Source organism: Carassius carassius, chromosome 21 (genome assembly GCF_963082965.1).
Source record: "Carassius carassius chromosome 21, fCarCar2.1, whole genome shotgun sequence".
NCBI lineage: Eukaryota > Metazoa > Chordata > Actinopteri > Cypriniformes > Cyprinidae > Carassius > Carassius carassius.
In genome coordinates, this window is record NC_081775.1 from 19,033,613 (window position 1) to 19,054,463 (window position 20,851).

A 20,851-nucleotide genomic window follows, 5' to 3' on the forward strand; every position below is an offset into this window, starting at 1 on the left:
ACTCTTACCTCTGAAACATCTGTCTGTTTTTCAGTCTGTCTAGGCATGTTGAAAAATCAAGAAAATAGAAAAAGTCTTCACTGGGGATTGGTTTTGTTACAACTCTCCACACCCCTGTCAGGTATTGTTGTTGAATGAGGATATGAGATAATTACGATTAGAATCCTTCCCCCTATTTCCCAGCAAATATGGTCTATGATTAAAATAAAAATTATTGTGCTCGAATGGTTAAAAAATTACATACAACCTTGTGTCTCAAAAATTGTATGCATTCCAGTAACTAGTAGCCTACTTTTAAAACTAACACTGTGTTATGAGTATCTGCTCAAAGATACCTGATACATGACCCTTTCTTTAATCTAGAACTTTTCTTAATTATCCAGTTGGTTCTTTGCCTACCAAATGTTAAATTTTCTTTGCTGTCACAAAACTGGCCCAAAGATATTGTACAAAACTCTACGTGATTCTATAATCCGTGCACTAGAGACAAATAATAAAACAGAACGTTCAGCCTGGAAGTGGTTAAACTTTTTTTTTTTCATTGTTTGTCTCTAAATGTCTTATATATCGTCACATGTCATGGAATTCAACAGGCAGATGTTATAAAAGTTATAAATGAATATAGAAGAGCTAAAAAAAATAGCCATCTGTGAATTTATATATACACAATCTTTGATTTTTAATTTATGTTAAGTAAATCTTACATTTCCTTTCAAAGTTTATGGACATAATAACCGTTAGTTTATGTTTTTCTGTGTAAGATTTGTATAATCTTTTCATAATTGTTCTACATTGATCCCTTAGGTTTACAGCCCCCCCCCCAAAAAAAAAATAGTCAAATCTGTACATGTTCTTTATGTATTTCATATTATGTGAGCTTTTCAGACTTCAGAAATATGACCCCAAGCATCACTTGTTTTTTTTAACATTGATCTGCCTGTTGTTAAGATACATTTTCAAATCAACAAATCGTTTTCACCTTCAAAAATGTTTTTAAGTTGTATGTAGAAGAGGTCTACATGCAGTACATGTGCTTGGGAGTGTCATTATTGAAGAACAATTTGTTCAAAAACACTCAAATAACCTTTTCAACCACAGGATGAGGATGTTTTTTCCTGCGTTAAACTAATCGACACACATGCTATGTACCCTGTACATATGTTCAGTCTCCCCCCAGAACCCGAATACAACGTCACAAACCCTGCAAACGGACTTTCCGAACACGTAATAGGTTATTTTCTTTGCAATCTCATTTTCCGATCTTCCGGAATGGACTTTTCATTAACTTTTTCATTTGAAAGTGGCACGCTGGTCCTAATTTATATGGGTATATGGCAGAATTATTATATGTTCTTTTAATCTCAGTAATGAAATCTGACAGGAATTATCTGATCCATGAAAATACGTTTTATCTGAAATGATAAGGAAGATGTTTTGAAATCAAAAAGAACGAATGAGGTGAATTAGAAATATCTGTCAAAGCAAATGTGCAGAATCTAATTGCTGTCTCATGGTAAAACAGCACAAAAGATGGTCAAGATGAATTTGGGCTTTGGCTCATCCACACCAAAGGAATAATTTAATAGTTTATTTATTTGTTTATTCAAGATTAACAGTCAGCAATACACCTACAGTATGAGTCCCCAAGTAATAAAAAGACAACTATCTATAACATTTACATGTTGAAAACCTGAGTAATCACACAAAAAAGAAATGGAAGAAATTGGATTTTGCTGCAACTGAAGAGGTTTTCTTAAATAGGAAACAGAAACATCAACTTGCCACATAATTTCTTAAGATGATATGTAGACAGTTATTACACACCCTGTAATGCACAAATGAATATACAATATGAACACATACATACATACACACACACACACACACATACAGATACACAAACGCCAACACCCAGTGGGGAAACAGTCTGCCTTGCTGAATTTCCACTAAATGTCATGCTAAACATTATAAAAGGGGTGACCCGAACATTTTCCAGAGCATTCAACCTAATAATTGCTCTCTCACTTGCATCTAGCTGACACTCGCACAACAGGTGAGTTTTTTTTTTCTCCTTTCAACCTGGTTGTATTAATTAGGTATTTGTTTGTTTTCAGCAAGAAAGAAAAAATGTAAGAAAAAAAGAGAAACTTTTCATTGGTGCTTTTATAACCCAAAACTGAAGCTTATTCTTTAAATTAATTTTCTGTTTACTTTTTTTTTGGCCAGTGTGACACCAGTGTGTGAGATTAAGTTATTGTGTGTTTTTAAATGATGAACAATATTGCATCATCAAATGTACATCATTTTTGATTACACTTTAATACTCAAAATATGCTTTTGTTTTGAAAAACAAGAGTTTGAATTGTTTTAATCCTTGGATGTTTTAAAGCTAGATTGGTTGAAATGATCACATGTTTCTTAAACAAACCACTGGATTAATTGTGATTCATTTTACACTTAAAATGGCATTGTAATTCCAGATGATGTGACAGCTTACATAACATTTCATTACGCTGTAGTTTCTGACAAACTAACACAGCTCAGTATAGGAAAAAGAGACAAGCAACCAAACAGTGTGCTTTCCTATAGTGCAGTCGCAAATGAGGTCTGTGCATCTTAGTCTTTGGTTTTCTTTCCTGTTCAGAGGCACCACAAAGGCCTTTGCTGAGGAGAAGGATTAAGTTTAAGCACACACATAGAGTGAAGGTCTCCAGGAAAAGCGCGACAGACAAAGAAAGGTGTGGGAGGTAAAAGAGCCTATCTTCTACAGAGATCCTGCAGTTATGATAGCAATTGCATCATGTATTAGTTAAACTAATGTGTGTGAAATCAATGTTCCATCTTAAAGAAGGATCACCCAGACAACAGATGTAAAGGGTAAGTTACACAACTCTAAAAATACACTTCTTGTGTACCTGAGAGCTGCACATGGGGAGAAAATGAGTAGGTGCAAACATTTCAAAAATAACTTGGTTGACACAAAATAAGTTTTTTTTAAAAAGGTCACCTCTTTATTCTTTATTACCAAGAAATTAAGTTCTTGTGGCAGCCACATTTAAAAGTAGCGGTTCTTCAATGGTTCTTTGTGGCATCTTTTAGCGAACAATCCGCATTTTAGCGAGATCCATTTTTTGGCTGTGGTGGAGTCTTGAGTTGAGTTATACAGTTCTTTGAAGATTTAAATTAGAAATGAGTTCTTCAGGTCTGTACGTTGGCTTAGTGTTCTTTAAAACATCAGTTCATCATGGTTTCAACACAACTAGAAAACAAACAGTTCTTAAAGGAAGTTGAAAAAGTACTTTGATGTCAGGCTGTAAAATCTTTCATGGTTTGAACCGTTATCTTTAAGAATTATAGCATTTAGTTATGAGTTGGTGTATCAAGTTGTATGTTGTAAAAATTGATAAAATTCAACCGATGCATCGATATTACTATTCTGAATTATACAATAAGCCAGTATATATTTTCAAGCTATGTATAATAACCAATCCATTTTTTGTCCAAGTAAATAATAATAACAATAAAAATATAAATCGCTACATATATATATATATGCATTTACATGATGCTAGTTAGCCATTTTCACAAGCATGGAAATCTTTTAGGCACTTACCTTGGTACTTACTGTATGATACCAGAGAATGCTCAAGAATAGCACTCTTTAATGCAAGATTTGCTTCGTCTTGCATATCTTCAGCAGTTACCACAGAGGAGATGCCACTTTAATCAATGAATCAATTAATTCTGACCTCCAACAATAAGAAGCCACGATGGTGGAACTGGGTGGAGCAGGGTGTCCAACGATTAAACACTATCATTTGACACTTCAAATTAAAGTACAGTTCATACCTCTGATATCCTGGTCTTTGATTCTTATAATATTGTATGTTGTTAACATAAATGAGTGGGTACAGTGGAAAAAAGTGAGTCAGAATGATATTTTCTATGTTTGTGGGAGAGAATTGAGGCCAGAATTGTCTTCATGTTCCATATCTTTACTGTAAAAAAATATATGTTCTTATTAATTACAAGTTTCAGGTTTAATTCCGAGTGAATGCGAATTGAAAATATTTGATGGGCCTTCGCTGCGTTTAGTTGGCTCACAGCTTAGATCTAAAGATTATCACTTGTGACTATGAATTCCACAGAACACGGAAACTAAAACTGATTTTACTGAATACCGAAGTTTCTAAAGTGTCGTCATTGTAAAATGAAACTCACTGTCAGTCCAGGCTATTCTCATATTTTGAGGGATTTTATCTCAGTGATTGGAACTGAGAGAAGACTCTATTCAGACTGAGAGATGAATAATGAGTTTCATTGCCTTGAATAATCCCAGTCTTATCAATATCATCTTCAGGTCGAACTCTCAGAGGAACAAATAAAAATCAATGCACATTCACTATGCACAAGATCACAACATTAAAAACTAATCCTGCAAATTACTGGAAAATAACAGCCTTGCATATTGCTGATCTAAGCCTCCGATAATTAGTCACGATGACTACTGATACAGAGAAGTGCAGAAAAGGGTCATTAATATAACGTGCAGCTACTGTTAAAAATATGTTGCAAACGTGGGTAGTCGATAATTTTCAAGATGTTCGAATGTATTATATATATTTGAAAACATTTTTTGCATATTTGTAAACCATTTCAGCACATGCAAAATAAGGCTCTTCTCCTCCTCATCATGTCAAGTTGCTCGTTTGAAAAACCCCCCAGGTGAAAAAAATGTGACATTTATAAGACTGGATGTGGTTAATGTCAAATGTCAATGAGAACTTGAAAACCACAATAACAATGGCGCTCTAAAATCTCAAAGGTTGTATGTAAGGTATGATAAATCCACACTTTTATGCTTTTAAATGTTAAACAGAAGTTACTGAATTAGATCTGAACACATATCGAAGTACTTCATATATGGGCTGAGGTTGGAGCGTCATGGTTCTTTCAGATTTAATAGCCAATCTGTAATTATTTAATCGCTATTTGAGACTTTAGAATGTAATTGACCTGTAGCTATTGATTTGATTGCTTTGAGTTTCTAAGATGAACTGAGCAATTCTTTTTACAGAAGAAAAATAAGATTAAATCAAATGGTAATATTCTGATTGTTCCTTTTATTAAAAAAATGTAATTTAAGTCTAGATGTGTCATATTTATATTGTAAATGGTGAGTAAACATGCATATCATTTTCACAATTCCATGAGCTACGAAAAAATGAATTGATAGGGTTGAAAGTAAAAAAGAAAATGATAAATGATTCATTTAGTATACTTGTTTCTACAATGATCAAATTACTTAAACTCTTATTAACTTCTGTTGTGCATCTTATTGTTCATATAACACTAATCTCAATCTCACAAACACACATTTTTAATGTACATATTTTGTGGCTATGGCTTACTGTAAAATATGTAATATCCTATAAATTAATAAAGACTGCTTGTTTTAGCTGACAAAATCATTTGCTTCACAGAAAGTTAAAAAAGGTTCTTTTGTATATAAGGGGCCTACTCAAGGTGAAGTGTGGTTTGTGTTCAGAAAACACCTGCACAGTAAAACGAGAAGGAAAAACAACTTCCATACTTTTACCAGTTTTATTCAAATATGTTGAATAAAAAATAGTTGTTCTATAGGAAACAAAGCAAAGGTGAATGTATTTACACAGGAAATAGTTTGCGCTAGGGCTGATTCCTTTCGCTCTTAGTACTCAGTAGTACGGTAGAGTAAATAAACTAACCTCTTTTATATCTTCATATTTCTTTATAGGAATGCTTCAAAATGGTGCTGGAACACACAAAGGTGGAGATAAATGGAGTAGTCGCCAAAATCAGTACCAAGAGCAAGACCGTTCTACCTTTTCCAGCATGCAGATGAAGGCCAGAGGAAGCAGTTCATCTCTGATCTCATGCAAACCCATGGCTACAAAGGTAACGGACTGGAAACTGACATATTTTTGTATTAATGCACAAATAATAATATAAAATATATGAACTAAATTATATATTTATATATGAAGGTTAATGTTGATTTAAGTTATCCTGCCTGAAAAAAAAAAACTTTTCAGCTCAAGTAACACATTATACTGAGAGAATGAGTTCTGTAACAAACCTTAAAATGTATCTTTTTCCAAGGTATCTGTTTCCTTGGACAGTGATTTCAGAGGCTCTGGCTCATCTCACATTCAAACGTCCACTCTACAACAGCAGGTACAGTTCAGTCAGAAAAGGTTTCACTTCCCTAGTAACACCTTACCTAAGAATAAAGGGATTAAAAGAATATTGTCTTTATCCAGCCTGCCAGAGAAATCACAAGCAAACATCTCAGACAGCACAGACCATCAGTACTACGCAAAGGCAACCAGCCATTCCCACAAGGTACTGATACTGCAGACTTTATCAAAACAAAAGAATTCATTTAGCTCGGACACTAAACCTTTGATTATGAACCACAGCTTGTGGTGTTCATGACTGGGTTGTGGACACAGTGTGTAAGACAGAACCTGACAGTGACCTGTCAGACCCTGTGCCACTTTACACCAACCAATCTGAAAGTCCTCCGCCTGACAGCACAGAGCATACTGGGAAGTGAGTATCTGGTTTGAGAACATAAACACACAAACAAATAAATAATGCCTGTATGGTTTCAGTTTTTGTGCTAAATGAAGCATTTATGGTTATCTCTAGGCATGCATACAGTCTTCCAGGTGACTTTCTGTGTGTTAAAGGACAATGTGGATGGCCTGGGTGCTCAAAGAGCAGAGAAGTGTTCAAAGAATATGGACATTTCTTAAAGTGAGACAGTTATGGAATTACAAATATCATTTACTAAATCCAACAATACCTGATATCTGTATATCCCATAATCTAGACACCTTTCTACTGACCATGCTCCTGGGGACAGAAGTATAGCCCAGTTTAGGATGCAGAAAGACAAAGTACAATACATGGAGAATCAGGTATGCAACCCCAGAGTTCAAAAACAAAGTTTTTTTTCTATATTAAGCCAGCTTAACCAATTTAATATGCATCGCAGGAACTAATGACACATAATATATAATAGGAACTGGATTATATAAGAATGCCTGTTTATGGCCTTGCATTATCTTTACTATGTGAATGTTACTGTTAGTTGATTGCAGAGAAACAGAAACTACAGGCTATGCAGCTACACCTATTTGACGTCAAATCTACCTCTGAGGTAAGCTCTCTTGTATTAAATTAGTTCTGAAATATATAATACATCTAAACAAGTGGTATAATCTATGCTGCTTAAGAGAGGGTAATTGACGGCTAGTTGCTGGCAATCATAGAGTTCATAAATATGATTGCAGCTGCCCATAAATCTTGGAAGAGTTACAAGGCAATTGCTATTTTAAGATATGTAATAAAAATACACGTTTACAAGTGGAAAAAAATCTTCCCAGCAAGCTCACTTATGTAATATGTAATGCTCAGAAAAAAGCTACATCAATTGATCTACACTCCTTAGTTAAAAACAAACAAGTATAATGCTATCAAAAGGGAGACAAGAAAAAATTGTAGGTTTGGAAAGTATGCACCAAACGTTATATCTACAAACATCTTCTGCTGGCCAACCGCCAAGCATACTGCTGAAGGGACTATAATCATGATTTGTAAGTGGATTATGGCTTTGTCTTCACACCAGTTTATTCTTGAGACAAATGCAAGGCCATCAGTCTGCTAGCTAAAGCAGACCTAAAATTAGGTCACACTAGACAACAGTGAGCTTTAGCTAGTCTACAACAATAAAAAAAAAAAAAAAAAGGGGGAGCATTAGAAAAGCTAAGACAAAACCCAGTGTGAATGAATCAAATTATTCCATAATTACAGTGGGATCTGTTGATGTTCTGGATGTCATTTGAGGTTAGATTTGACCTGCTTATAGGGCTTGATGAAAGTCAGATGGTATTGTAATGTCAAGATTATATATTGATGTAATTCTCTCCTTCTGATCTTAGGATGGTAACAGTGTGGAGAAGTCAGGACATCTGTCAGAACTCCTGCAACCTGCAGCATGTCAGAACGCAAATGGTGTCTATGACAGTGACAGAGCGGCAGCTGAAGCACTAACACAAGGATACTGGCAGATCTCTACCTCACAAGTTATACCAGGTCAGCCAGCACACAAATATTTGTTACTATTAAAATTATACTATATAAAAATACTGGTTCTGATTACAAGTCATTCATATTTCATCTCCACACACAATACTACGGTATACGATGTAATTATTTTCTTCATGCGTTTTGTTTTCTTTCTTTTCTGGCAATAGGGATTATCCCCAGTTTTGAGTATTATAAGTTCACAAACATGAGGCCACCTTTCACCTACGCCTCCATGATACGATGGGTAAGTACTGCTGAATTGAACATCCTGTATATTACCTTTTCATTTCCTGCCAGTCACATAAAAACTGTCTTTTATGCTAGGCGATACTGGAGTCTCCAGAGAAGCAGCTTACTCTGAATGAAATCTATCACTGGTTTACCCGCATGTTTTTCTACTTTCGTCACAACACTGCCACATGGAAGGTATGAGATGCACTGTTTGTATTGTAAACCTATTATATTTATCATTCCATGACTCACTGCACACAAGCCAATCCTGAAAGCCACAGCCTCCGATTTGTAGACCAGAAAACTTTCACAGCTTGTATGTTAATGACAGAAAGTGATGATCCGACTGTGAGATTACATTGGCTTTATGTTAGGACTAAGTGAATCTTATTTTTCCTATTAGATGTAACATGATTTAACAAGTCATTGATGTGTCTCTGTCTGTGTGTAGAATGCTGTTCGGCATAACCTCAGTCTTCATAAGTGCTTTGTGCGCGTTGAAGGAAGAAAAGGTTCTGTTTGGACTGTGGATGAAGAGGAGTTTCTGAGAAGAAAAGGACAAAAGTTTCACAGGTAAACTGTCTTTCCTTCTTCATAGGGGTGTCAGTAACATTGTACTTTCCTGATGCTTGTCACACTCCTGGTGGATTGTTGGTTGTATGTACAAATACAATAAATTAATTTTAAAATGGCAGAGTAGTAAAGGTTAAAAATAACACTTGGGCTCTTTGGATGGATCTAAGTGGATCTATCGTTGGAGGTGGGAGAATCATAAGAGATTATTTATTGCAGTTGCACCACTTTTTCCTCCAGGGATCAGGATATGGGCTGGATGGCACCTTTTAACGTGTTTCCTGTGACTCCACAAGGTGAAACTTATCAGATGCGAGGCCCAAATGGACTCTCATGAAGAGATTACAATCAAATTTCAACCAATAACAATATCAACAACTTTAGTAGGAATGATAAATATTATAATAGTTTAAAATGGTGGTTTTAAACATATAGCTGGCAGTCTGTTTCAGACAGTTTTTATTTTTATTTTTTGGAAAAAATAATAATTTGTGTAAGGAATTATGAAGTTTGCATAATCCAAAAATAAAGTTAAGTAGTGGGTGTTCAGCAAACTTTTCACTATCCTTCTTGCTTTTAAATGTACTGATTAAAAAGTACTAAATGCGTTTTTTATAAAGCTTACAATTGTAAAACAATAATGATACTAAGGGCATCTGTATGTAAATACATTTAGTATGGTACTTAATTTAATATTGCTAATTGTTCTTAAACAATAACTGTACATTTTCTCTCTTTGAATTAATGTCTTAAAATATGTTATTCAAATAAAGGTCCAAACTGAAACGCAATCCAGGATTGTAATACTGTTATTCTGGTATAGTACACAATGTCAAGTTCTGCTTCTTATAAACTAAAATAATAATACAAAACCTCCTCATCAGAACTATTTCAGTGCGTAAATGCAACGCAATGGTGATGTACTCCATGCTCCTGATCGTCACCAACTGCAGTACACCGTCTACGATTGGCCGAGATATTTTTGCGCGGTGCATTTCAGCCAATCAGAGCTTTGTTTTCGCGCTCGTATGCAAAGCCTCAGATAAATGGCGAACGGAAGGGCAAACTGTAAACAAATACAACTAAACTAGACATTTTTAGACGGATTGTGACTTTTAAGAGAAAAGTAACTTTATATTACGAGTGCTGTGTGTACATACAACCGGAAATATTCGATATGCGACAGTCAGCGAGAATTTAAACTAGCCTCATTGAGCGTTAGGAAGCTACCTAGGCCTGCTGACATTTGCGCAGACTTGGAATTTGGTATTGCTGTAATGCGAACGCGGGCTCTGGATAGAGACCCGCACAGTTAACTCAATTAGCATTTAAAATTTGTTTTAAAATCATCTTATACGTCTGACAAAGTTACAACTAGGCATCATGAGTACAAACTCGGACAGCGGTCAGCCGTCCGAGACTAACCAGAGGAAAAGAAGTGCAAGTCCAGGTGGAGAGTCTGACTCCACGCTTCCCAAGCAGGCGAAAGTGAGTGACGAGGAACCAAGGAATGACTCTCGTGAAGATGCAGAACCTGAGAAAGTTGGCAGTGACGAGCCAAAACACGGGTCTGAGCATCTTGAAGACGCTAAAGAGAAGAACACGGTGGTTGTGAATGAAGCAGACGCGCAGGAGAGCACAGGACAGACTAGTGGAGGTGAGAGCGAGCGCCAGGCGTCAGATTCAGCTGCCATCGCCGCAGCAGAAGCGCTTGCCAGTCTGACCGGTGGAGACGCGGACGAAGACCGTAAAGAAATGCCCTGTTCGTCTAAAAAAGCGAGCCGAGAGAAATCAAGGGATAAGTCTAATCGTCCCAGTTGCTCTCAGAGTGAGAGAACGACGGAGGCAGCCGCGGCTGACAGCTCCTCATCCCTGCTGCTCTGCGAGGACAGAGAAGATCCAGAGCAGGCTTCGTTCGTGGATGATGATGAAGAGGACGATGATGACGACTCCCTTCCTGGCTCTTCCTCCACGGCTAGCTCGTCTGTCGCCTCTGATAATGAGGATAACGAGGACGGAGAGTGTGCCATAGTGTCGGTGAAGATGGCCCCGGAGGTGCGGCAGTCCGTGGCGCTGCTCGCTCAGGTGCAGATGCGGCTGGACGCGCTGGAGAAGAAAGGGGCGCGTCTGCATCAACGCCTGGAGATGAAAGTGAGCCGCCAGCGACGCCCTCACCTAGACCAGCGCAACGCCATCACTCAAGCCATCCCAGGATTCTGGGTCACTGCTGTATCCTTTAACAGTGTGCATGGCGTTCAGGACAACTTAATAAGTGTCAAGGCCTTTGAAGTTGAGGTTTGAGCTGACGTCTATATAGTTTACCCAGAAATTGAACATTCTGTCATTAAATACTCAACCTCATGTCGTTCAAAACCCATAAGACCATGATTCATCTTTGGAGCATAGATTAAGATATTTTTGATTACCCTTCATAGACGGTAATGGAACTAGTACCAAGTTCAAGGCCCAGAAAGGCAGTAAGGACATTGTTAAAATAGTCCATGTGACATCAGTGTTTCTACCTTAATGTTAAGAAGTTATGATATTACCTTTTTGTGGGTTTGGAACAACATGAAGGTGAGTAATGACAGAATTTAAATTTTTGGGTGAATTATCACTTTAATTGTCACCAAAGATCATACTTTGGGGAGTGTCACAAATGGGGAAAAAAGGGAGACGGAGTACATGGGGCCCACAACATTTTTTCTTTGGGATTTTGAGGGGGCCCTAAAGCAAATTCTGTTCTATTTGCCCAGAATGCCTAGAACTTTACTCATCATACTCAAAACTCCTGTTCATTTTGTTTTTCCATTTGTGTCAAATGGGTTTCAACCAAATGATTGTGGATTCCAGATCTTTGTCTTCATTTACGTAATGTGCACTTAACTTAAAGCCAATCAGCTTCTGAATCACCCACATCTATCAGCGCAAATCGATGAGACTGACGAAGATGCTCTAAGCTACATGACTAATTTAGAGGTAATAATTTTTTTCAGTTTTTCTTTTTCCTATTTTCAAAACTTGCAAACGATCTATGTTTTTCGTCATTCGACAGATTGAGTCTTTCAAGAACAACAAACTCGGTTACCGCATCTGCTTCCATTTCCGGCGAAATCCCTTTTTTCAAAACAAAATGATAGTGAAGGAGCTTCATCTTGGTATGGGAGGTGAGCTGACCATTATCACAGTACCCCTCTTTTCATGAATGTGAAAAGGATTACTCTGGGACACTTTTTTTATTTTTTTATTCTGGGTTTAAAAAAAAGGTAAATGTGCTTTATCTGTATGTGCTTTCCTTTTTGCTCAGGGTCACCGGTGTCATTCTCAAACCCAATTTTGTGGCATAGGGGGCAGAATCTGGTCGGTAGTGGAGAACCTCGTCGAACATCACGGGGAGTTTACCAGAGCTTCTTCCACTGGTTCAGTGACCACAGCAACCCAGGAAGGGATGACATTGCACAGGTACATCTCTCATGTGATTAGGTGCAGGAGGAAGGGCTGTATAAACAGGCCACAACAAAATCCTTAAACATAGTAAATAAATGATGAACTCCATTCCCTTGGCTCTAGATCCTGAAAGATGACCTGTACAGAAACCCTTTGAGGTACTATCTGACTCCACTCTGGGAGCCACGAGAGAATGGCAGGTAATCTCTAGCCTGAAACATCCAGATTTTTCAAATTGTATTTGTGTTTTTAAACCAATTTCTGTTGTCCAGCAGCGGTCCCAAACCTCAGGGCAACAATAATGGAGACGAGTGTGTGATCATCTCCGATTCCGATGAAGATGAGGAGAAGAGCCAAAACTTGGAGCATGAGGATGAAGATGATGACCAAGTCGGAGGTGAGGTTTATCAAGTCATGTTGTTTAATGTAAAGAGCTTTTCTAATGTCTTTCAAATCAATACATAAAACTGGTCTTTTTTCTCCCAAATCATCATGACTGATCATTTTCTCTTAGGCTCAGAAGAGAATGACAGAGATGAGGGCGAATCCTCCTACGAGGAGAGAGATGAAGAGGAAGTGGATGTTGAGGAAGTAGAAGAGTCACGTGACTCCAGTGGCTGTGAGGTCAAAGAGCAAGGACAGGAAGAGGAAGATATTGATGTAGATGAAGAGAAGAGTTAGGAAACCAGGTTGTCTGGGTTGTCTTGGTTTCTTTTTATGCAGAATAGCATCATTAGAATTTTCTATGATCTGCAGTTCCTGCATAAATTAAGAGTGTTTCAAATAACAAGTGGTTAATGATGCTTAATGATCAGGGTTTAACTATGTCTTCATTGTAGATGGTACTTTCTATACATTAAAGATGATGAATATTCAAATTCAATGTGTGCACTCCTCTGAAAACATGTTTTCCTTAAGATGTCATCACATTTTACACTTGTAACTTTGCATTTATAGATTTCAGAGGGCTACTGATACCCATAAGACACTTCTTTATCTCACAATGGACTGTTTAAAGCTTGAGATTATAGACTGCGCTTAGTTTAGTTTAGTTTTTGTATGACTGTATGCAGTAGCATTGTCTGTCATTCACAATCATGACCATTTCTAAACACACCATACTTTTCTGTTTGGATGTTTTACGGGCCTAATCATGTTTTTCAGTCATTGCTGTAATATTTTTGGTTAATTGCTGTTTGTGTTACTCTTTTATCCTCATCTACAGAATTCTAACACCATGAAATTAACATTTCCTTGCCTTGTTATTGTTCACAAACTCTACCACCACGTGTTGCTTTTAAGGAGAAAGGTCAAACATTCTGAAATGCACTTCATTCTGAACCAAAACTAGATAACTCAGGGATGTTTACTCTTTCATCCTCCTTATACTGTAGATGTGTTTCCCTTCATGAGCTCCATTTCCTCCGTTTTGTGTCATTAATACATGACATATTTTGTTTATTGATGAACCTTTAAATAATTGATGTTTATTTCACTTTGTTTATAGAAGCAGATTAAATCTGGACACTTGGTAGCTCTTGCCGTGGTGATCATGTAATCCTTAAAACTACTTTTGTCATGTCTAGAACACATGCACATTACCATTTATTCACTGCAATGAATAACAATTGTAATGTTATTTAAATGAGCAAAATATTGGCAAGGCCACCTAGTGTGGTGTTTTTTTCCCCTTTTGACAGCATGATGTGTGCACTCAGTACTCAAACATTTGTGTCCAGTTAAATGCTTAGATGAAATAGTAAAAATAGTGAATATGTACACATTTTTTTCATGATGTCTTTTATATTCATATCATTTTTGCATTTATTCCCAATAGTGTTTCTTTAGCTCCTTAGGAATCATTTCTTTAACTTTGGTGAGTCAGTTATTAGAATGCAACCATTCTAAATGTTCTCCTATGTATCTGTAATGCAATTGTGTTAAAAGATTTTGAGTTTTGAACAGTCTGGTTTAAAAATGAAAAGCAGTTAACTCATTGTAAGTATACTGGATTGTACTTGTTTTACTTGCAAGGCCAGTGGTTTGTACATAATCCTTTCCCTTAAAAAGGGTTTATAATTTGTTATTGAATTATTAGGGTAGATTTGACCTACAGTATCAAAGAAATGCTATATTTTGTGTGCTAAATTTTATAGAGAACTACAATTTTTAAATGTGTGTTTTTGTTTGGTTTTTGTTTTCCATGTCAAATAAAGTTTTTGTCTTTTCATTCAGAATGTTTTATGTGGCTTTTGTCTTTTCGGCTTCTCCAGAAAATGAATCAAATGAACAGCTTTATTCTTTCCTGTTTTCTAACTTATTTAGTGTTAATCTCTCAACACTATGAAAAGAAATAACATCAGATTGATATGCGCCTAACTGTATTTACGTAAATATATATTACATAAGTATATATTTTTTTCCAGCTTTCAGAAGACGTCTTTGTTTCTCATGTCTACCCACAAGAGGGCAGCATTGAATAGAAAATAATTGAATAAGAAATTCGAATCTGCTTTTCTGATAAAAGGACAAAGTCGTTTTATGGTTTTCACGTGTTTTTTTTTTTTTTTTTTTTAATGGAACAACAGCTCTGGTGCAAAATATTAGGATTCCAGTCTTTTTCATTGAGAGCTTGTTTTGACTTTAGTATTTGAAGCGCCTCCAGACAACATAAGCTCCTGGTTAGTTATATGGGGGTCTGTGGGACTGCAAAGGCAATGAGATAAGCCTCCTAGTGCAGTGTATGTGATGTCATTGCCAAAGGCTCTTATCTCCATCAGATGCCTTTGCTTAGACAGCTGTGCCATGCTTGATCACGTGAACTGATGCATTCCATGTTTTCATGATCAATTCAACAGTCCTTACAAGTCGGCAACAGCATTATCTGAGATTTGACCTTCAGAGGTCAAATGCATCTCTTAAAAAATGCATGCATCAAATCGAAGTGATATTTCCTTTAAAATATGGAAATATGTGATCCACGAGGTAAACTTTACTTTGCCCTTGTCACCTCTGGCTGCATGTTAACCAAAAGCTTGTATTTTGACATAAGAGAGGTCAATGTGTAATGAAGCTTGGATATGCATTGAAACAGCACAGCTCTGCAAACAGCCAAAGGGCAGGCATTTTTGGGCAGGCCTCAACAGAGGAGTGCCGATGTTGCAATGGTACACTTAAAACCTTTGATTTCATGCTTAATGCAATGCTATAAATATTCCACTAGCAAAGGCCTGCCCTGTTTGTAAATGCAAAGCCGGCAGCAGAGGAGTAGATCTGTACTACCGTTATAGGAGATGTAGATACCACCACACGCTTTATCAAGATTGAAGGAAATATGTGATCTCATGGGAGCACAAGCTACTGTCCCATGCTCAAATGGTTTGGATCAGAAGAAAATTGTATAATCAGTATAAAAAGAAAAATAATTTGGCTGCCATTTAAAAGTTTTATGATTAAGTTTTCATTTATTTATTTTTTAATTTTAATTAATTTTCTATTATTTTTTATGTATTTTCAAATATTATATAACATCAAAAAACAATATTGTAAGTTAAATATTTTATTTGAGTTTTTATGCATATATTAGCTGTGTTCTTATATTTTGCTGAATATTGCCCACGATTTTACTCGAATGCAGGTGAAGTTAATCTCAAAGCCTTTTAGACTAAATTATGTGTGTCTGTTTTCATTTAATTTATATACATTTTTATTTTTTACATTTTATTTAATTAATTTTACTGTAAAAATTTAAAACGTCAAATATATTTTGAAATATATAATATTTAAAAATTTTAATAAGCACATTTTAGCTGCATTGTTATATTTTACTGAATATCTGCCACATTTGTACACTTCTTGTGTGTTTACTGTAGGCGCAGTGAATCTTAAAACCTTTTACATTAAATTCATGAATTAATTATACACATTATTTCCATGTTGTTGACCATGGGTGCTTTGAGACTCTTGCTCATGCAAGTTATAACTCACAGTTTTTGTCAGGCAGAATAGGTGAAGAACAGAGATCCTGATTCAAACCATCTTTCCCCTTCACAATTTCAAAAAAAGATTCTAATACACTTCAGTAAAGCATCCATAACACCAAAACATAACATTAGATTATATTAAATTCATATACAATAATCTGTCAAGTAATTTAAATATGCTCTGCGGGTCAGTAAAGTATACTAAAATAGTTAAAAGCAACTGGAGGAACAGAAGAAAGAAGGTCAGCGAGTGAAGGAGACAGAGACAGAGTGTGATGAAGAGGGTGGGAGCGAGGGAATGGAAAGAGTGTGAGATAGAAGGAAGGAAAGAGAGAGTTGAATGGTACAGCTAATTATCAGACCTCTGACAGCCCTGGCAAGCAGATTAATGGTTTTTATCTGAAAGATCACCAGTCCCCTGTACTCTTTCCACCTGTCTGCCCTCCAATATGTGTTTTGACTCACTCTGTGGCGACATATGAGTAGACATGCATATCTGAATTCTGTTTATTTCTACATTCTGCTACTTCATCAAAAACACTTTTAGCCTTTTAGACTATAGTAAACAAAGTCTGTGTGTGTGTTTCTCAGCTTTTGTGTATAAATTGCCCATTACCCATTCTTCGAGGAACATCACGCCTCAGGCGATTGCATTTGCAATCAAGATGAAACTGGAGCATACTGGAAAAAAAGGAAAGGCACCTCAGTGGGACTTTTATCATCTCAAAATCTCATGGCACCGCATCCATCTTTGATGAGGCAGGCCGCTTATATGCTCATCCATCCTGGGCATCCCGTGGGCTGCGGCTAAGGTGCTGACAGATTTATCTCCTAAGACAGATGTACTTTACACTCCCACACCCCTCCAGCTTTTCCAACTTTTCCATGGATTTACTTTCCTTTTCTCTGCATTTTGGAGGCTTTTCCAGGTTTACTCAGGATACTGACTCGTGCGGGAATCTATCCTGTTGTGAGGAAATATGTAGGTACATGTTTGATTTTAATGGAGTTAGAGGGTACTAGGGTCAATGACATGACATTAATGATGTGAAAATAAATTAAAATACAATAGAGTGCTGCACGGACAACGCATGTTTGTAGGCCAAAACTTGGAAACGAGTTAGCATTTCACACTTCCGGTGATAATCCAAAAGCCAATGGAAAATTCAAGGGAACCTGTTTTGTCAAGGGAACCAGTGTGAAGCTAACTTATGGGTTGACCTACAAGAATTCGTCATCATGTGGCAAAGTAAAACAAGTCAGGTAATATATATTTGATATTTGATAAATAAACATACATAAATACATGAATATCTGAATATATAAATATACATACATATAAAACAAATAAAATACCCTGAAAAAAATATATTTAAGATTTTTTTGTTTTTTAAATAATGAATAAACCAAGTAAAATCAACATGAATACAAACAGTGCATTTTAAGAACTTATCAAGCCCATATTTGAAAGTACATTCATAAAAGACTTTTCTTGTCTTTATTGTGGAAACTCTTATGTCATTGACCCACTAGTCTACTTTAAAAATGAATCCCTCCCCAACTCAAAAGCTGTGCTTACACATAGCCTAAAGCATTTCACAGAAGCACTGTCTGGATTGATGAGCGCCACGTATTCACGATGATATATTTGTTGTTGTAACTCTTCCTTTGAGACTGCAAATCCCTGTTTATACACTGCAGAGAAAGAAAGACAATCATTTCCCAACAAAACCCTGCTGACTTCCTGACCATGTATGATGAAACGTGATGCTCTTTGTAGACCAAATGCATTTGAGCTCTTTAAAATTCAAATACAGCCTTTTTTCAATCTGTACAATGCACATTGTATCAAATCAATGAAAGTTTAAAGTGGAATAAATCATGTGCTCTTTCACACAAAGGATAGAGTTCAAAATCTGTGCTTTCACAAACATGAGATGATCAGTCAAAAGGTCTGTCAAAGTCAGTAACAAAGGGAAATATATAGCTGTAGGTCATCAACTTTTAAGTTGCCATAGCAGCATGTTCATTCAATATACAAAGGTCACATGTAAATTTGAATATAAGAAAGTGTTTTCACTTAAAACAGGGTACGTACCAATTCAAAACATGACCTATTTGGCGTGTTCTTTTTCTGTTACATGCCACATCATGTTGTTTCACCAGTGTGGTGTTTTCTCACCAAGTTGAGGTTTTACTGCACTTAAATCAAATAAGCTCATATATTAGGCAATTAAGCTTTTTATGTGATTTGGTGGTTTGCGTAGATGTGGTCTTAAAACTGCGGACTGTGTAAGGTGTCTCTGACGTGGGAGAATGTGGGGCTGAATGGAAGATAGTGAAGCTGGTGGGGCTTCTTGCATTGTGGGTGAAAAATCACACGGAAACCTGAACTTAAAGCCGACTTGAGTCACTTCCTCTCAGAGGAGAATAAAGGATGCCTCCCACAAAGAGAGAGAAAGACAAGAAACCACCTCCACATCCGCAGCATTTTAAGAAAAGGGCACATTGTGTGATGTCATGAAAAGCAGAGCGTCTTTTTAAATCAGCTGAAAAGGAAATGGTAAAACTTTTTACACACCCTTCCACGGACTCTTGAATTATATATAAAGGCAATGTAAAACATTTGTACATTTAGTCTAAGCACTGGCGTCCTAATGCATGTCAGAGACCCTAGAAAGAACACACCACTGGCCTTTTGTGTCCAAAATACAGTCACAAATTTTTTTGTGCGGGAGAGTGTCCTTTCATCCATCCCACCCCCACCATCATCTTGAGTCACGCAGCCGGACGCAAAAGAACTTTGGGAATTTCAGGACTCTTTCTGGTGGGACAAACAGATCCACCACAAATGCACTGCAGTGGGTTTCCTACACAACGGCTTGACAACTGTCTGCCACTATGTTTGCAGCAGTTAGTGATGTGAACATCTAATGAGGCGAGACAGACAAACACTACAGTGATGCTTGAACGTTTGTGAACCCCTTGAGAAGATCATCACCCGCTTTTTATAAATTAAATGTGAGATCTATGTTGATTAATTGCATTTTTGTTTGGAGGGAATTTGAAAAACTACATGAAAGATTGAATTATTGTATGTGCAAAAGTAAGTGAAGCCCCAGCTGCATTTTTTAGTTCTTTATTAATCAGTTAAGCAGTCCAATCAAATTAGACATCCTTAGGAAAGTGGTTGGGAAAAACTGATTAAAATAGAGAGGAAACCAACCAAACCACTGTAGTGCCAAGGAATCAAACAATGCCAAGAGGAAAGGAAATATCTGAGGACATCAGAAAGAAGGTGGTGACAGAACATCCATCTGGGGAAGACTATAAGACCATCTCCAAGAGATTCCAACTCCATCCATTCAACGTAAGACGAATCATCTACAAATCTAGAGCATTCAACATGACCACAACTCTACCTAGAAGTGGACGCCCATCAAAACTATCATCAAGAAGCAGCAGAAAAATAATGAATGAGGTAAAGGCCAACCCACACATTACCTCTAGAGAGCTGCAGACCTCTCTGGCAGCATCTGGGGTAAATGTACATGCATCTACAATCAGACATGACATTTATGGGAGGGTTGCTAGAAAGAAGCCTCTGCTCTCAAAAAAGAACCAAACTGCCCATTTCAACTTTGCCAGAGAGCATTTGGACAAACCAGAGGCCTTTTGGAAGTCCATTCTTTGGACAGATGAGTCCAAAATAGATTTATCTGGTCATAATCAAAGCCGCCATGTTTGAAGAAAATTCCAGGAAAAGAAAATCCCCCCAACAGTGAAGCATAATGGTGGAAATATGAAGGCCTAGGGCTGTTTTTCTGCCTCTGGGCCAGGGTGACTCCATAATATTCAGAGAAATGAAATCTCAGACTTATCAACAAATTCTTGAAGAAAATTTCCTGCCATCAGTCAGAGAGCTGAAGCTGGGCCAAAAATGGGAGATGCAGCAAGACCCTAAGCATTAAAGCAAATCCACCATGGAATGGCTTAAAAGAAAGAAGGTTCACACTCTTGCTTGGTCTAGGGGTGTTGATGGCGCAGTGGATAAGACATATGACTTTGATGTGAGAGACCCAGGTTCGAATCCACTGTGAGACACCAGCGTGTCCCTGAGCAAGACATTTAACCCCTAGCTTAACTTAACTCTGGATCTCAATCCAAATGAAATGTCGTAGCTAGACCTGAAGCGGGCGGTACATGCCAGATGTCATTCCAACCTCTCAAAACTGATGTAGTTCTGCAAGGAGGAGTGGGTAAAAATCCCCAAAAGACAGATGTGGTAACAGAAGATGTATGGTTGAAGTAATGGCTGCAAAAGGAGGTGCCACAAGCTACTAAATCAGGGGTAGGCAACATTGGTCCTGGAGTGCCGATGTCCTGCAGAGTTTAGCACCAGTCCTGAAAAAAACTCACTTGTCTCTGTAGCCTTTGTTATCCTGAAGACATTATTAGCTAGTTCAGATCAGAAGTGATCG

The 20,851-nt window shown here is 37.0% G+C and overlaps 2 protein-coding genes across 8 annotated transcripts; both read left to right on the forward strand.

Annotated features, from left to right (window-relative positions):
• Positions 1 to 9,731, forward strand: foxp3a (forkhead box P3a). 6 transcript variants are annotated; one of them, XM_059503621.1, is made up of 15 exons: positions 1 to 121; positions 2,645 to 2,747; positions 2,849 to 2,877; positions 5,777 to 5,937; positions 6,142 to 6,216; positions 6,303 to 6,384; positions 6,462 to 6,594; positions 6,694 to 6,801; positions 6,878 to 6,965; positions 7,139 to 7,207; positions 7,989 to 8,142; positions 8,304 to 8,380; positions 8,461 to 8,562; positions 8,819 to 8,940; positions 9,181 to 9,731. In XM_059503621.1, exons 1-15 carry the CDS (start codon positions 46 to 48, stop codon positions 9,275 to 9,277), a joined length of 1,476 nt encoding a protein of 491 aa, XP_059359604.1. In that variant the 5' UTR covers positions 1 to 45; the 3' UTR covers positions 9,278 to 9,731. The 6 variants fall into 6 exon arrangements, with proteins under 6 accessions (XP_059359604.1, XP_059359605.1, XP_059359609.1 ...); XM_059503626.1 differs by lacking the exon at positions 1 to 121 and adding an exon at positions 1,013 to 2,053; XM_059503624.1 differs by lacking the exons at positions 1 to 121; positions 2,849 to 2,877 and adding an exon at positions 1,013 to 2,053.
• Positions 9,732 to 9,875: 144 nt separating this feature from the next.
• Positions 9,876 to 13,270, forward strand: tspy (testis specific protein Y-linked). Of its 2 annotated transcripts, none has more exons than XM_059503619.1 (7): positions 9,876 to 11,169; positions 11,842 to 11,919; positions 11,996 to 12,107; positions 12,248 to 12,402; positions 12,511 to 12,587; positions 12,660 to 12,784; positions 12,902 to 13,270. In XM_059503619.1, the coding sequence occupies exons 1-7, from the start codon at positions 10,324 to 10,326 to the stop codon at positions 13,066 to 13,068; spliced, it is 1,560 nt and encodes a 519-aa protein (XP_059359602.1). In that variant the 5' UTR covers positions 9,876 to 10,323; the 3' UTR covers positions 13,069 to 13,270. The 2 variants fall into 2 exon arrangements, with proteins under 2 accessions (XP_059359602.1, XP_059359603.1); XM_059503620.1 differs by having other exon boundaries at positions 12,663 to 12,784.
• Positions 13,271 to 20,851: the final 7,581 nt, after the last annotated feature.

Coding starts and splice junctions, on each gene's coding strand:
- foxp3a (XM_059503621.1), top strand. CDS start 46: ATGTTGAAAAATCAAGAAAATAGAAAAAGTCTTCACTGGGGATTGGTT. Junction 2,748..2,848: donor GACAAAGAAAGGTGTGGGAG/GTAAAAGAGCCT, acceptor TCCATCTTAAAG/AAGGATCACCCAGACAACAG. Junction 8,381..8,460: donor ACGCCTCCATGATACGATGG/GTAAGTACTGCT, acceptor CTTTTATGCTAG/GCGATACTGGAGTCTCCAGA.
- tspy (XM_059503619.1), top strand. CDS start 10,324: ATGAGTACAAACTCGGACAGCGGTCAGCCGTCCGAGACTAACCAGAGG. Junction 11,920..11,995: donor GCTACATGACTAATTTAGAG/GTAATAATTTTT, acceptor GTCATTCGACAG/ATTGAGTCTTTCAAGAACAA. Junction 12,403..12,510: donor GAAGGGATGACATTGCACAG/GTACATCTCTCA, acceptor CCTTGGCTCTAG/ATCCTGAAAGATGACCTGTA.